Source organism: Phacochoerus africanus, chromosome 3, assembly GCF_016906955.1.
Source record: "Phacochoerus africanus isolate WHEZ1 chromosome 3, ROS_Pafr_v1, whole genome shotgun sequence".
NCBI lineage: Eukaryota > Metazoa > Chordata > Mammalia > Artiodactyla > Suidae > Phacochoerus > Phacochoerus africanus.
The window spans coordinates 103,166,895-103,181,062 of NC_062546.1; the positions used below are offsets into that span (position 1 = coordinate 103,166,895).

Consider the following 14,168-nt stretch of genomic DNA (forward strand, 5'->3'; position numbering starts at 1 on the left):
CTTTCTGACTGATCTCTTCTGAATTTACTCAACTCCTCTCCTCCCAGAGTTATATTTTAAAATCACTTTCTGGAGTTCCTGTTGTGGCACAGCAGAAATGAATCCAACTAGGAACCATGAGGTTGTGGGTTCGATCCCTGGCCTTGCTCAGTGGGTTAAAGATCCAGCGTTGCCATGAGCTGTGGTGTAGGTCACAGAGGTAGCTTGGATCTGGCATTGCTGTGGCTGTGGCATAGGCCAGCAGCTGTAGCTCCAATTGGACCCCTAGCCTGGGAACCTCCATATGCCATGGGTGTGGCCCTAAAAAGCAAAAATAAAATAAAATAAAAAAATAAAATATCACTTTTTACTGGTTCCTTTTGTCCTCACCAGGCAACACTATTGGGGATTTTATCTTTAGGATGGTTTCAGCCCAGCGATCTTGTGTAGCATTCACTTGGCCCATGGGAATCACACCCATTTCCCTGCCTAATAGCATAAGCATAGCTGTTCTACTGCTGCTCTGTTCTTGCCAAGTTGTCATAGGCAGCTCCAGCTAGAGGTCTTTTCTGGCAGGTATTTTCAGGTGTGAATCAGGTATGAACACCACAGGGTGGCTTGTCAGGTTCTCCAGGTAGTTTTCTTTAAGCCAGTCTCAGAGGAATTGGTGTGAAAGCGATGCTTTCCTCATCTTTCCCCTTGAGAGGTGGAGTGAAGTCACAATTACAGCACCCTAACACATCTTTCAGAGAAGCCCCATCCCCTGTCTTCCTTGGGTTTCTTTTATACCCTCAAGTAGGTATAAGACTGAGTGTTTCAGAATACATTTTGTAGTCAACCTCTTTGCTATTCTTGCCTTTGTGATCCAGTCCCTCATTTGGGAATATGGAAGTTAATGATTCCAAGTGTTTTGTCCTCTGCCTTTTGGGAATTCAGCCCAAACTGATCAATCTTTCTCTGTAGGCATTGTCGTTCCCTTTCAGTTATTGTGAGGGAGTTTTGGAGTGGAACCCAGAACCAAGAAGGGATAATAGCTACCTAGTATAGTGAGAACTATAATAGCTACAATTTCAGAATTAATGGGGTTAAAGTCTGGCTAAACAGGAGCATGATGTAAACTAACTAGTGTGGAGGTACTTTAAGATAAAGCCAGCCCCAGTGTCTCTTCTTCCTTGTCATTTCCCTCTGACCCACCTAGCTTTCAGAAGACCTTCTCCTTCAGAAGTCACAGCAGAAACTGATATTAGAGATCTTCATAATTTATTATGAAATTAACATAACTTATCTGGGAAAGTCATGGGCATCCACTTGACATCTTAAAGGACTGAATTTTCAAGTGACAAAAAATCAGTATGAGTTGAGACTTTATTATTCTATAGGAAGGACTGGTTTTTTCAGGAAAAAGGTAATTTGATAGGAAAGTTCTAAAAGGAGCAAAATGCAGAAGAGAAGAGAGCAAGAGGAAGAAGTGAGATTTGTGAATAGGTGAACATTTATGGGAGGTGCCCTCTGTGACCATAAGCCATCTGACTCTGGTTGCCATTTAAGATAAACATCAGGGCACAACAACTGGTTCACCACCCTGTATGACTGAGACATGGCCATGTATTCTATAAAAGAGACATCAGTTGGGGTCCATAACATTTTCAGTTTTTGGAATCAAGCAATGTGATGTACGGAATGAGTAGGGAATAGCCTGGTTTTGTGATGCTCTGTGAATCATCAGCTGCACGCTTGCCATGGAGATCTGGGGGGAGAAGCATCCACCAGCAGATGATGACTCAGCTAGATTACTAAGCCCAGGTCCTCCTCTCACCACTGCCCTGAGTTAGTTCTTGTGAAAATGAAGGAAACACTGTAGGTGTCACAAGGGTCATATCTCAGATCTCTTTGGGAGAAAAATCAAGCAAATGTAAATCTGACAACAGAGCCAACCTAAAGGTCAAATCAGTCAGGTTCCAGGCATGAAAATAGTCCTCCCACTAGAAGATTCAATAAAGAGGATTTAATATGGACAGCTAGTTATAAAATGTTGGAAAAACTGAATATATAAAATGGGAGCAGTGAGGCAGCCCTAACATCATCCACAGCTGGACTCCCCCACTGCCATAGGATTGGAGGAAAAACAGGAGGCTGTGTCATGAGCCCAGGAGTGAGGACTTGCTGGCAGGAGCTGTACCTGCAGTGGAACTGCTGGGTGAGAAGGAAGGACACAGAAGCTGGAGCAGAGAGTGAGGGAGAAAAACCCTGAGTTCTCCTGTTCTCTCATCTACTGTTCTTCTGCCAGACACTTGCAGTTGACTGAAACCAGCCAGAAAAGTCAAGAAGCTTAGAGAATGTAGTTTGCAAAGAGTGATGCTACTCATACAGAGCAGAGTAGGGAGAAGATAGGGAATGGAACTGAGTGCAAAAAGACATTGATGCAATGGTCTGCTCCAGGGCTGAGCAACATACTGTCCAGTCTCATGTGTTCAAACTGAGTGAGTTTGAGTCACTGCTCATCAGATTGATAATTTTGATCTTTATTTTGTGAAGCTGCAAATTTTATTCATAAAGCAAAGTTATATAGTCAACCACTGAGCATTTTAAATTAATCTCCAACATTCCACTGTCAGGAAGAGAAACACACAATTCCATGTTACAACCATCAAACTTGCTGAAAGACTGAAACTTAATTATCCAAATGCTAGAAAGAAAGGATAATTATGTGCTAAGATAAAGATGCTAAATATTGCTACAACAGATCATAATACAATATATAAAAATATCAAATTAACATGTTGCATGTCTTAAAATTACACAGTTTTATGTCAAATATATCCAATAAAAATACACCACAAGTACTAGAGTAAGTCAATGACAAAGTATTGGTCCAACAAGAAAGGATGTGGAAAAAATAAATAATTTGTTATTTTCTATAGAACTGTAAGTCCGTTATCAGTGTTGTGGATGCCATTTCCATTGATCTTTTTTGTGAGAATTAGTGCATATGGATGATATACGGCACATGACAGTGTTGTGCACATCCTTTACTGGTTTCTAGCCATGACCGTGAGGAAACGACAGACTCCCTGGGTCTCAATTTCCTCAAATATAAATGGGGATGAAAAAAATCTGCCTTATAAGATGATGGTGAGTCATTTAAGAAAAGTATGGGAGAAAGATTCATAAGTTATAATGTACTCCACAAAAAATAGTAATAGTGGCTGATTAAGTGAGTAGCTATTAGGTACCCACTCATGTCTGACTTTTTTTTTAATTTAAGTAAAGTTGATTTACAATATTACATTAGTTTCAGGTATACAGTCTAGCAGTTCAATATTTTATACATTATACTCCATTTAAATGTGTTATAAAACATTGGCTTTATTTCTTGTGCTGTACAATATATCCTTGTAGCTTTTTTATTTTATACAGAGCAGTTTGTACCATTTAATCCCCCACTCCTACCTTGCCCCTCCCCCTTCCCTTGCCCTGCTGGTAACTTTTTTAAAGATTATCTTAAAAAATAAACAAAGAAACAACATGAAGGGAGAAGGCAATGAGAAGATCCTGACACTCACTCATTGTGTGGCTTAGTTAAGCTGCATAACTTCTCTTGACCTTCCTTCTACATCCAGACTTGTGTGTGAAGCCAGAAGAGTGCTGATATTGCTTACTAGATCCTCCGTCGGCAGCAGAAAAAGTTCACCTTGCAATTTCCAACAACCTTCTCGTCCTCAGTGCACATCTTCCTGCACTTGCCCCGACCAAGCCAGCATGGCTCACAAGGAGCAAAGTCACCTAGGCCAAGAAAGAGCTGCTGTTGTGCCTTCCCCAAGGACTGTCTAGAGGTGGGGAAAGGGTCAGAGGGCACAAGAGAAGGGAGGGTTTCTATTTATGATTGTAAAGAGTGTTTTCAAGAAACAGCCTGGGTTTTCAGGATAGAGGTCGGGAGAGAGAATGTTCAAGCAGGAGGTGCAGCCCCCCGGTCCTCCATGTGTTTATTAACTTGCAAGGGTTAAAAATAAGCACATGTATGTGTAACTGGGTCACCATGGCTCTATAGTAGAAAATTGACAGAACACTGTAAACCAGCTATAATGGAAAAAAATCATTATATATATTAAAAAAAAAGTAAGCACAGTTGGACAAAGTGTCCTGTGTATGACAGAATTATAAAGGTGCATACATGATGCTGCTACTGAGGTTACAAGATGAAAATGGGGAGTTCCCATCGTGGCTCAGGGGTTAACGAATCCGACTAGGAACCATGAGGTTGCGGGTTCGATCCCTGGCCTCACTCAGGGGGTTAAGGATCCAGCGTTGCCATGAGCTGTGGTGTAGGTCACAGATGAGGCTTGGATCTGGCATTGCTGTGGCTCTGGCATAGGCCGGTGGCTACAGCTCGGATTAGACCCCTAGTCTGGGAACCTCCATATGCCATGGGTGTGGCTCTAGAAAAGACAAAAAGACCAAAAAAAAAAAAAAAGATGAAAATGGGAGCGCTGTCTTGGTGTTTGGAAAAATCCTTGAGGGTAGAGTTCTAAGACAGATTCAATTCTTTGGGTTGGGTAAAGGCCATGTGTCCTCAGTAAACTACTGAATTTCAGCTTTGTCATTTGTCAAATGGACATTCTAGAAATACTTGCTGCATTGTTAATTTTTTTAGTGGTCAAATAGAATAATTTACTTGAGACTATTTTGTCAAACACTGTTTACTTGATTAGCTATTTTGGTTGTTCATTTAAGCAGAAACTTTTTGACTTACTCTTTGGAGTGCCAGGGATCACCTTTGCAAGCTCATTTGCTACAGACCTAGAGCACCCATTCTCTTACCCATCATCCTTATAACTGTCTGTGCAGTTGGTACCCACTGGCACTGGCAAAGTGATTGTTTAAGACAGCATCTGCTTTCTTCAAGACAGCATACAGTCTGATTGTTTGGTGCTTATGCTGCAGTTTTTTGAAGCTTTTGTACCCCACCTCTGCTCACACGTATTGCCAGGCATCGTTTTACCTGGTTGACAGTCACAGAATTAAAACTTGTGACTCTGGGGTCATGACTTGGAAACCTAGCTTGTTTATTTGTGTCGCCTGAGCACAGTTATTTAACATCTCATATTTATCCCTGCTTTGCTTTCTGAAAGTGCTACTTATAACATTACCTTCCTCAGAGGGATTTTTGAAATTAAGTGAGATAATCCATGTCAAGTTGTTAATAGACTGCTTGGTACATAGTAAGCACTCAGTGAGTAGTGGCAACTTTATTCTTTCTCACTCTAGAATTCTGCCTATATACATTTAAATTTTGTTTGAAGTTCTCAGGAACACTTCTTTCAGTTCTGTTTATAATATGCTTTCTTCCTGTATAACATGAGTCCACAGAAAAAGATCAGTGAGCTATTCATTATGAACAGAAATTCTGCAGTGGTGATGAGTTTTCACTGAACCACTGACTCCTTTATTTGATCTATCTTAGACCAATGGTATATGTTTGCAACACACTTACTGGATTTAGGAGCAAAGGCTGTAAGTGCTGGATAAGCATGTTCTCAGGGCAGCGTTAATTGGCTGCTAAAAGCTTGGTCCTGTGAACTTGGTTTAGTTAGTGCCGTGAGCTAATTAGAAAGTCACCAGGTCCAAATCTCTATGACCAAACCTGCAACCCAGTAACAAAGAGCTTTTTCTGTGAAAGGCAAGATCTAGATATGATGCTGGGAACAAGAGGAAGAGAAGGACATAGTGTTAATGGAGTAGGATTTCACGCAATTCTATTTTCATTGTTATCTCTATCCCTTCTTTGTCTCCAGAAGTCAGAAATAACCTGGCAGGGCCAGAGTTCCTAACAGTAAAAATCATACATAAGGGATTTATTTAACTTACCTGCTGGAAGTGGCTGGGCATATTCTAGTCCTGCCTGGCACCCTAAATTCAAAACGAAGCATATTTCAGATATGAAAATCAATGTAGAAAACAGCACTGTGTAAAACAGTTTTTCCAACTCACAGAGATTTAATCTTTATTCCATTTTTAGCACTCCTGGTATCCAATAGGAATAAGTTAAAAAAAAGAAAAAGGAATAGTGGTTTGCCCTTAGCAAATGCTACTTAAGGTTCAAGAATTCCCATGAAAAGTGCAGTAGGGAGCTGACTATTACTCTCGATTTTGGGGTGGTACATAGAAGAATCATCAAGCTTTATGATCTGCCCCAGCAAAAGCCTATCTTTTCTCATTTACCTGATATAAATTGAGCCAAAATGAAGAAAAAGGCAAAGGCAAAATAAAACATCTTCCTGCTCGGAGCCATCTCAGCGGGAAGACTCATCAGAAAAGAGGTTTGGGATTCCTTTGAAAGGACAAGAGGCTCACTTATAATAGAACGCAGTGGGATATGTTTTTGGTCAGTGAAGTGAATCAATAAAGAATGCACATTTGTATGCTCCATTTCCCAGGATCAAGGACTACATGATGCATAAGAACCCTGGGCCTCCGTGGAAACTGGTATTTGGGGGGTTCTGACTGGAGCAGTGGAGAGGTCACCAGCCAAGAGTTGGAAGATCAGGGTCAGTTCCACCCTTGTCCAGGGTGTAAGAGCAAACTACTGCTCACCTCTCCTGGCTCAGTTTTCTCATCTGTCACAGTTACTGAGGAAGAGTGGTCATTCCGCTAGCCCCTCAAGGCTGCTTTGAGGGGCTGGTGAAATGATGACGCAAAGGTGTTCTGAACACGTGGTGTGCTCAGAAGGAGGCCTGGCCCCCATCAGAGCCCAAAAAGATGTGCGGTATCACTTCCCTGGCTCTCATTTGTACTGTCCCTAAATTTCCCAAGGAAAAAGGGAGGGATACCAGTCATTTTACCAAGTTAGTGCTGAATCCCTGAGCCTGTAACATCACCTAGAAGACCAAAGTCATAATGACCACATCCTCTTAATTCACTAAGGGCATGGGTATTAAATGTTCCATTCACATCACTGCAACCCTGAAGAAACCCCATCCTGTTGCCTATACTTGTACAAGGCTCTGTTCATTTTTGAAACAAAAAAATAATTTAAAAATGTAGACTCTAAAGTCAAACAGATTGATTTAGCAAATATATGACCTCAAACAATTTGCTTAATATTTTGAACCTCAGTTCAAAATATTTGCTTAATATTTTGAACCTCTTCATCCTTAAAATGAGGATGTAATAATGGTACCTGTATCCTAGGATGTTCGAGAGGATTAACTGAGCTAATATATGCAGAGTGTTTTTCAGAGTGTCTGGCTATTGCTATTAGATCTGATTTACATTTCTCTCTATCTTCACTTTCTAAAAACTCTTTTTCAAGTCCACTAATTCATAATGCACCTTTCCTGGGCCCTTAAACACAACATGCTGATATATGTATGTTGTTTTCAATAATTAAACTTCGGGAGCACAAGCTGACATATATGTGCTGGGGGTAGAGAGCTGAGTCTAATGCTTTCCGACTTTGGCGCATTTTTAATAACCGTCAAACAGCCCTTCCTGCCACCTTCGGGTTTAAAACTCTGCAAGCACTGTATTAAAATTCTCAATCATTTTGTCTTTGAATATATGCTTTGTAAATGAAGTCTGACCCTTCCTGGGAGGGTGTCTGGCCGCTGTCCCTGTCCCATGAACCCTGGGCCCCACCTGGCCTCCTCCCTCCCACTCCCTCCCAGTGACTGCTGCCCCTGTCCACTCTTAGCTTGGACTGGTGCGCAGCTGGTACCTGGGGTAGGGGTTGAGTTCAGGAGTACTGAGCGTCCTAGGATACGGCATCAATCAGCCTATCCTGGGGTTACTAGTGTTGTGGTGAAGGCAGGCTATTGGGCAGGAGCAAGCGTCTCTCCTACCCTCATTTCAGTACAGCATCCAGCACAGATGTTGCAGTATCTCAGGAGTTGCCTGTTGCTGTGGTGGGCATGGCAGGCCCTTGGGAAGGAGAGATACCTGGCTTGCTCTTCTCTGGAGCGAGGCACATCTGTTCAGAAGCTGTTGGCAGGAGGGGGCAACCCAGCAAGCTGTGGGTCACAAGCATATGCACAGGGTGGTGGAATGGGGGACCCTGGATACCAATGAGGGTCTGCAAGTGTCCCCGAGTGTCTCTGTTACCCAAGAGAACATGACATTAAACAGCAAATAAAAAAATACTATGACACAGAGTTCCCACCATGACATAGTGGGTTAAGTGTCCAACTGCAGTGGCTCAGGTACAGGTTCGATCCCCAGCCCAGCACAGTGGGTTAAGAATCTGGTGTTGCTCCAGCTGTGGTTTGAATTCCATCCTTGGTCTGGGAACTTCCATATGCTGTGGATGTGGCCATAAAAAATTACTATGACGGAGAACTTGGAGGAAAGGAGAAAGTTTCATATTTTGGTGGCTTTAATAGCACCTCTTTCCTAGTTTTTGAATCATGCATTTTCATTCTGCACTGGGCCCTGCAAATGATGTTGCTGGTTCTGACATGGAGTGAACCTCCAGTCTCAGAAAATTAAGATAATACTTGAAACCACCTCTAATTATAGGGCTTGTCCTCCTGGAAACCATGATGTCTCGTGGTGTCCCTGTGGTCCAAAGATGGGCCCCTGGTGTTGGTGTTCATGTCATTTACTTCTTTAGTACAGATCCCCCCAGCTCCTAACTCAAATCCTCCTATATTAAGTTAATTTGAGTGTAGCACAAATAAGCATTTGTTTAGCCATTTAGGGCTCACTTGCCTTGCACTTGCCACCTGCTCACCATGGATCAGGCAATCCCTGTGGCTATGACAGACTTCACATCACTGCTGCCTCTCTGAGCCTTCTGACCCAGACACCCCCACCCTGCTGCTGAGTGATATCCTCCCCTCTGATATGCCTCTCTTCTGGGAGTTCCCATGTCCTTCAGGGTGATGGCCTCAGGCCACTGTCTCTGGAAGGCCTCTTCCTATAACTCTGTCCAGGTGCCACCCGATACAGCCTGTGGTGTTACTGCCTCCTGTAGCCCTGACTCTTCTTCGATCAGCCCCCAAGTCCTGGAAGTCACCACACTCCTGTCCTTAGAATCCACCTAATCAAATGCATCTGTCTTCTCCCCAGTGAGATGTGAACAGGGGGACTGATCCCTTAGCAGTTTGCAGCACAGCACTTCCTTCAGGAGAGTCAGTTGGCTATTTGTGAGAGCTCACGTAAGATTCTATAGGTTACACCCTGGATGTTTGTGTCTCCCCACCCCAATTCTTATGTTGAAATCCTAATCCCAAAGTGATGATGTTTGGAGGTGAGGGTGATTTGCCATATGATTAGGTCATGAGGGTGATGCCCTCAGGAGTGTGATTCATGCCCTTATCAAGGAGACCTCGGAGAGATCCCCATCCCCTTCTGCCAGACCTGTGAGAAATGAATGCCTATCATTTATAAGCCTCCAAGTGGGTGGTAGGTTGTTACCGCAGCCTGAACAGACTGAGACTCTGTACATCCTGAATTTACATGAGAAGCCACATGAATCCCTGACAGGAAGCAGAGTTTCTGTCACCTTATTAACATTTATTTGTTTCAGAGAATCCAACTGTGAGTCTTTCATGTTTGCAACTTTCACTTGCTAATGAATCAGGCTTACTTTCTAAGAAGCAAAAATAATGAGATAATAAATAAGATAAATGAAACCTTGTGTAACTGAAAATATCTGGAGGTTTGTCTTTTCTTGGGGACTTCAGTCTAAGTGAGGTTGGAAGGGGATAGAGAAAACAAGTTTTCAGTCTATCCTCTCTCATTAGATTATTCATAAAATATAAACAATATGTGTAAAAAATAGCAAACAAAAATATTGTGGTGACTAAGGCTAAAGTTAGGATATTCCCCAATAGCTTTTAAAAAATAAAATGTTGGGGTAAGTTTAGATTTACTGGAAAGTTGCCAGGATAGTGCAGAGAGTCCCCATCTACCCCTCCCCCAGCCACCCTTTGCTAGCATCCATGTTAATGGTTATTAATAGTAATAGTTGTGGTTCATCTGTCAAAACCAAGAGAGTAATGTTAGAACATGACTACTGACTAAAAGAGTGAGGTGTCCTTCTCCCCTCATTCCTTGTGTAAGGGGCACAGGATACAAACAGGACTGACCCCTCCTGAGGTTAACCTTGATCATTTGGTAAGGTGTGCCCGCCAGGCCTCCCCACTCCTAAATGACTGTTCTTCTCTCTCCATGTTCTGTTCTTTGGAAGCAAATCACTTTCATTTAAGTTGAGACAATTAAGTCCCACCTCCTGAAGTGGGGGTTATCAATAGATACCAGTTTGTCAGTGTTCTTCTATTGAGAAATGTGTTCATTTTCTCGAGTGTATTTATATATGCAATCTCTAATTGATATCAGTAGGGCATGAGGAAGTAAATTGGTGATCTTATCCAGATCACTTATGAAAACTACCTTTTGCATAACATAGCAATCATTTGTTGCTTTGGGGGGATTTATGGTTTTCACAAATGCTTCTAAGGTATTTCCACATTAGTGGCAATAATAGTAGCAGGGTGATGCTGATGGTTATTTCTCTCTAATCCATGCTTTCTTAAAGTGTATCCTATCCCTCTCTCACAAGCGGGCGGGTTAAAGTGGACAGTTCAGACCTTTCTCGCCACCCACATAACTGTGGGCTCTATGAGAAGAGCACAGAAACATCCTCACTTCTGATACACCTCACTGATCAAGATGTTATCAGGCTGAGAAGTGTATAAATGTGGGTGTTTGCTGCCCTTTTCTCCTGGACCCTGTGCTGATCTCTCGAGACCTGCAAGTCATGAGGATGTTCCTCTTTCTCTTTGCTGTCTTCTTCTTTCTGGCCCCAGGTAAAATGAGCACCTTTGCAGGGAAGATTATCGGAGGTGGAAGCCCAGAGATTGGGTCTGTTTCAGCGAACACCTGGGCACAATCAGCTCTAGACACCCTTGGCCCAGCAGCCCTGCAGGGGGGCCTTTGCTATAGGAGGCAACTTTCCTCTAATACCTTTGCTGTAAATCCTTTGCATTTTTCCTTATTATCCAGTTTGAGTTATCACAGGTTTGAAGAAATCAGGATATGCCAGGAAAGATGCCTTTTGATGCCCAGTCTCAGGCTTACTAACAAAAACAAAAATTTGAAAAAAAATTAAAAGCAAGGGTAGCCATTGATGGATCTTTAAAAAAATTAGCTGAGTTAGAGATTAAGACAGGTAAGAAAGAGAGTCAGAGAAAGGAAGAAATGAAAGAGAAAAGGAATGGAACTTGGAGGTACAGTGTATAATGCCAGTCATGGTATCACTTAAAATAGTAAAACTTCAACAGCCACTTCTGAATCACAGGCTGTAGGGCTGGATACTGAGACAAAACTGCCACATAAAGAAATGCATTTAGTTCTCCAAGGCCAGTGCCTTTAAGGAGGCTCTCTTCAACTTCTAATTTAGTGATATTTGGAGCAACTCTTCTGGCTTGGAAGCCCCCTTTTACATGTATGTTGCAGCTACAGAAGTTAAACTTCAGATAGACTAAGCAGCTTCTCAAAGTCATAAGAATAAGCAGGAGGGAAGCCACAACTTGAAGCCAGTTCTATCTCACTACAGTGATAGGAAGTGTCCTTTCCGTATCAGAATTCCCGTCATTACCTCCTGCCCCTGACGACCTCCCATGTCTCCGTTTGGATCCTGCCCAGAATTATAGTCCAAGCCTAGACTCATTTCAGGCTCCAGAGAGCTGATCAAATGGTTTTCCAGAACCAGCAATGAGTCCAAATTTGTGCCCGATGCTAGTGATATCCCAGGTATGATGCTCAAATTTTTCATACCAGCTGTGCATGTCTCTGGTCTGTTTTGCAGTAACCCTGTGTGAGTAGATTCTGTGCAAGGATATGGGGATCTAGAACCAAGAGTGAACCACTCCTTCCACTGGATTTGGTGTACACGTTGGAAACTGACCAAAGCCTCCTTTTCAGATCACTCATATTTAGTATATAGTTAGGCATTATGATACAAGATTATATAATATAAAGTTATCTAATGTAACTAAAGGAAACTGACCTATTAATGTGCCATGTGCACACACAGAGGCACACACATTTTCATTACCCTCTTGGGGATGTATGTGATGACCCTGTAGCAGCCCTGTAGGCATGGGTGCTCTTTCTCTTTCCAGAGGCTTTCTCTTTCAGGGCCATCACTGTGAATCAGATCTAGTACAAGGACTCTTGTCAGAGTGAGGTCCAGTAACTCTAGCCTGAGACTGTCTTACCCTAATAGGAGGGAAGAAAGAGTATAGACCTCTGGGATGGGAACCAGGGCTCGCTGAGCTTTGAAATATTGGAGTATTTAAACTTATGAACGTGTATGCTTATGCTAGGTTTGATTAGCACACATGCTGGCACTGATCTATCTGGTTTTAGTTTTACGTGTATGTGAATCAAACATCTTTCTATAGTGACATTGATTGTAGTTTGTTTGTACTTGACACCCTCATTACATACAACCAGTTTATGCAGCTTTAAAATGTTGCTTCTGATGATATATATTGTCTTTAAGTTGAAGTTGGCTACTCTAATGATTGCTGCTCATAAAGTAGTGAGACTAGAACTGGAGCCCTGTGCAGAATGACATGAGAAAAATCTTGGAGAGTCACCCCCAACATAGTCTCCCTTCCTACTCATGAACACATTGAATAAGATGGGGAGAGGAAATGAGATTGACCCTCTTAAAGCCATTTCTCAACTTCTATCCACTATAGTTAACTTTTTTCTTTATATGTGTCTATTCTTTTTACTGCAGTCCTGGGACATCTCCCCAGTCTTAGGTCTTGCTCTGCCATCACCAGATAGCACTCAGGGAGTGTTATTGAAGAAGCTACTGACTCTGGAGGTGTTTATAGGAACAAGTTGATAATGTCCCAAGGATTTTGATAAAAGAATATTAGCTTCTGTTTCCCAAAGTTCCCACACAGCCTAATCCCAAATGGGGATTAGGCTTTCATCTTGAATGAAAAATGACAGACAGAAGGTCCCATCATGGCTCAGTGGGTTAAGAACCCAACTAGTAGACTAGTATCCATCAGAGGTGGGTTCAATCCTTGGCCTCACTCAGTAGGTTAAGGACCTGGTGTTGCCATGAACTGTGGTGTACATCTCATATGCAACTCGGATCCCACATCACTGTGGCTGTGGGTTGGGCTGACAGCTGCAGCTCTCATTCGACCCCTAGCCTGGGAACTTCCATATGCCACAGGTGCAGCCCTAAAAAGAAAAAAAAAAGACAGAAAATAAGATAGAAAACATTTCCCCCACTGCCGTCTCGATGAGGCGCTATAACAGTTTGTAAATAAATCTTCACTGACAGTTCTGGTAACCAGAGATATTTGAGGAGAATTAATCCAGGTGGCTCTTTCCCTTGTGTAGCCAGGAGTGGATCTTTTGGAAATAAATGCTACAGGCTTAAAGGGAGATGTGTGGACCATTGTCAGATAAATGAAGAACTTGTTGGTCTCTGCCAGAAGTTTCTGAAATGCTGTGTGACACTTCAGTCGTGTTGGAAAAATAAGGATAGCCCTTAAGATCTCAGGGCAACACGGATGACCCAGCTCCATCTTGTTTTCCACTCTGGCCTCCAATAAGAAGACATTTCAATAAAAATAAATGACTGACTTTTATCTATTTGTCAAGTGCTTCACTTAGAAGGGGAACATGAGTAGTCAACTTTGATGGTCCCTTACTCCTGGCTTATTTTTCTGTGTGTGTATATATATATATATATTTTTGATAAGGGAATTATCTCTAAGCCACCTGACATTTCTTTTTAAAAGGGGACTAGAAGCGATTCTAATCAACAAACCTCTAGCTTACTCTCAGGCAGTCAACCCCAGCCAACCTGTTGAGATAGATGATAGATGATGGGTGGGTATAGAAATGAACATATATCTAGATGGATAGTTATAGTAATGATATACAGATAGAAAATCTATTTATCAAGGATATCCTGTGCCACACACCTGTCTGAATCATCTTGCCTCCATGCCTCTGACTGTAATTTGAGACAGTTTCTGTGGACTTGTTCTTGATCTATAAGCTTGGAATCAAATTTGCCAATGGGCAGAGAGAATGTAAATGTCTCTGTAATTCCCAGTAGCTTCAGTGACCAGGATCCTGGTCCCAAATTGACTTTCTACTATTTTCCCAGCTGCCAAATTACCTCCTGACTCTAAGATCTCATGTTACCT

The 14,168-nt window shown here is 42.2% G+C and overlaps 2 protein-coding genes across 2 annotated transcripts; one reads left to right on the top strand and one right to left on the bottom strand.

Moving 5' to 3' along the window:
* Positions 1–3,514: 3,514 nt before the first annotated feature.
* Positions 3,515–6,284, bottom strand: LOC125123077 (beta-defensin 105-like). The gene is made up of 3 exons (XM_047772269.1): positions 6,199–6,284; positions 5,845–5,886; positions 3,515–3,762 (listed from the first exon to the last, which is right to left on the bottom strand). The coding sequence occupies exons 1-3, from the start codon at positions 6,266–6,268 to the stop codon at positions 3,638–3,640; spliced, it is 237 nt and encodes a 78-aa protein (XP_047628225.1). The 5' UTR covers positions 6,269–6,284; the 3' UTR covers positions 3,515–3,637.
* A 4,451-nt stretch (positions 6,285–10,735) lies between these two features.
* On the top strand, positions 10,736–13,505 carry LOC125122336 (beta-defensin 15-like). The gene is made up of 2 exons (XM_047770530.1): positions 10,736–10,784; positions 13,351–13,505. The coding sequence occupies exons 1-2, from the start codon at positions 10,736–10,738 to the stop codon at positions 13,503–13,505; spliced, it is 204 nt and encodes a 67-aa protein (XP_047626486.1).
* The last annotated feature ends 663 nt before the right edge of the window (positions 13,506–14,168 follow it).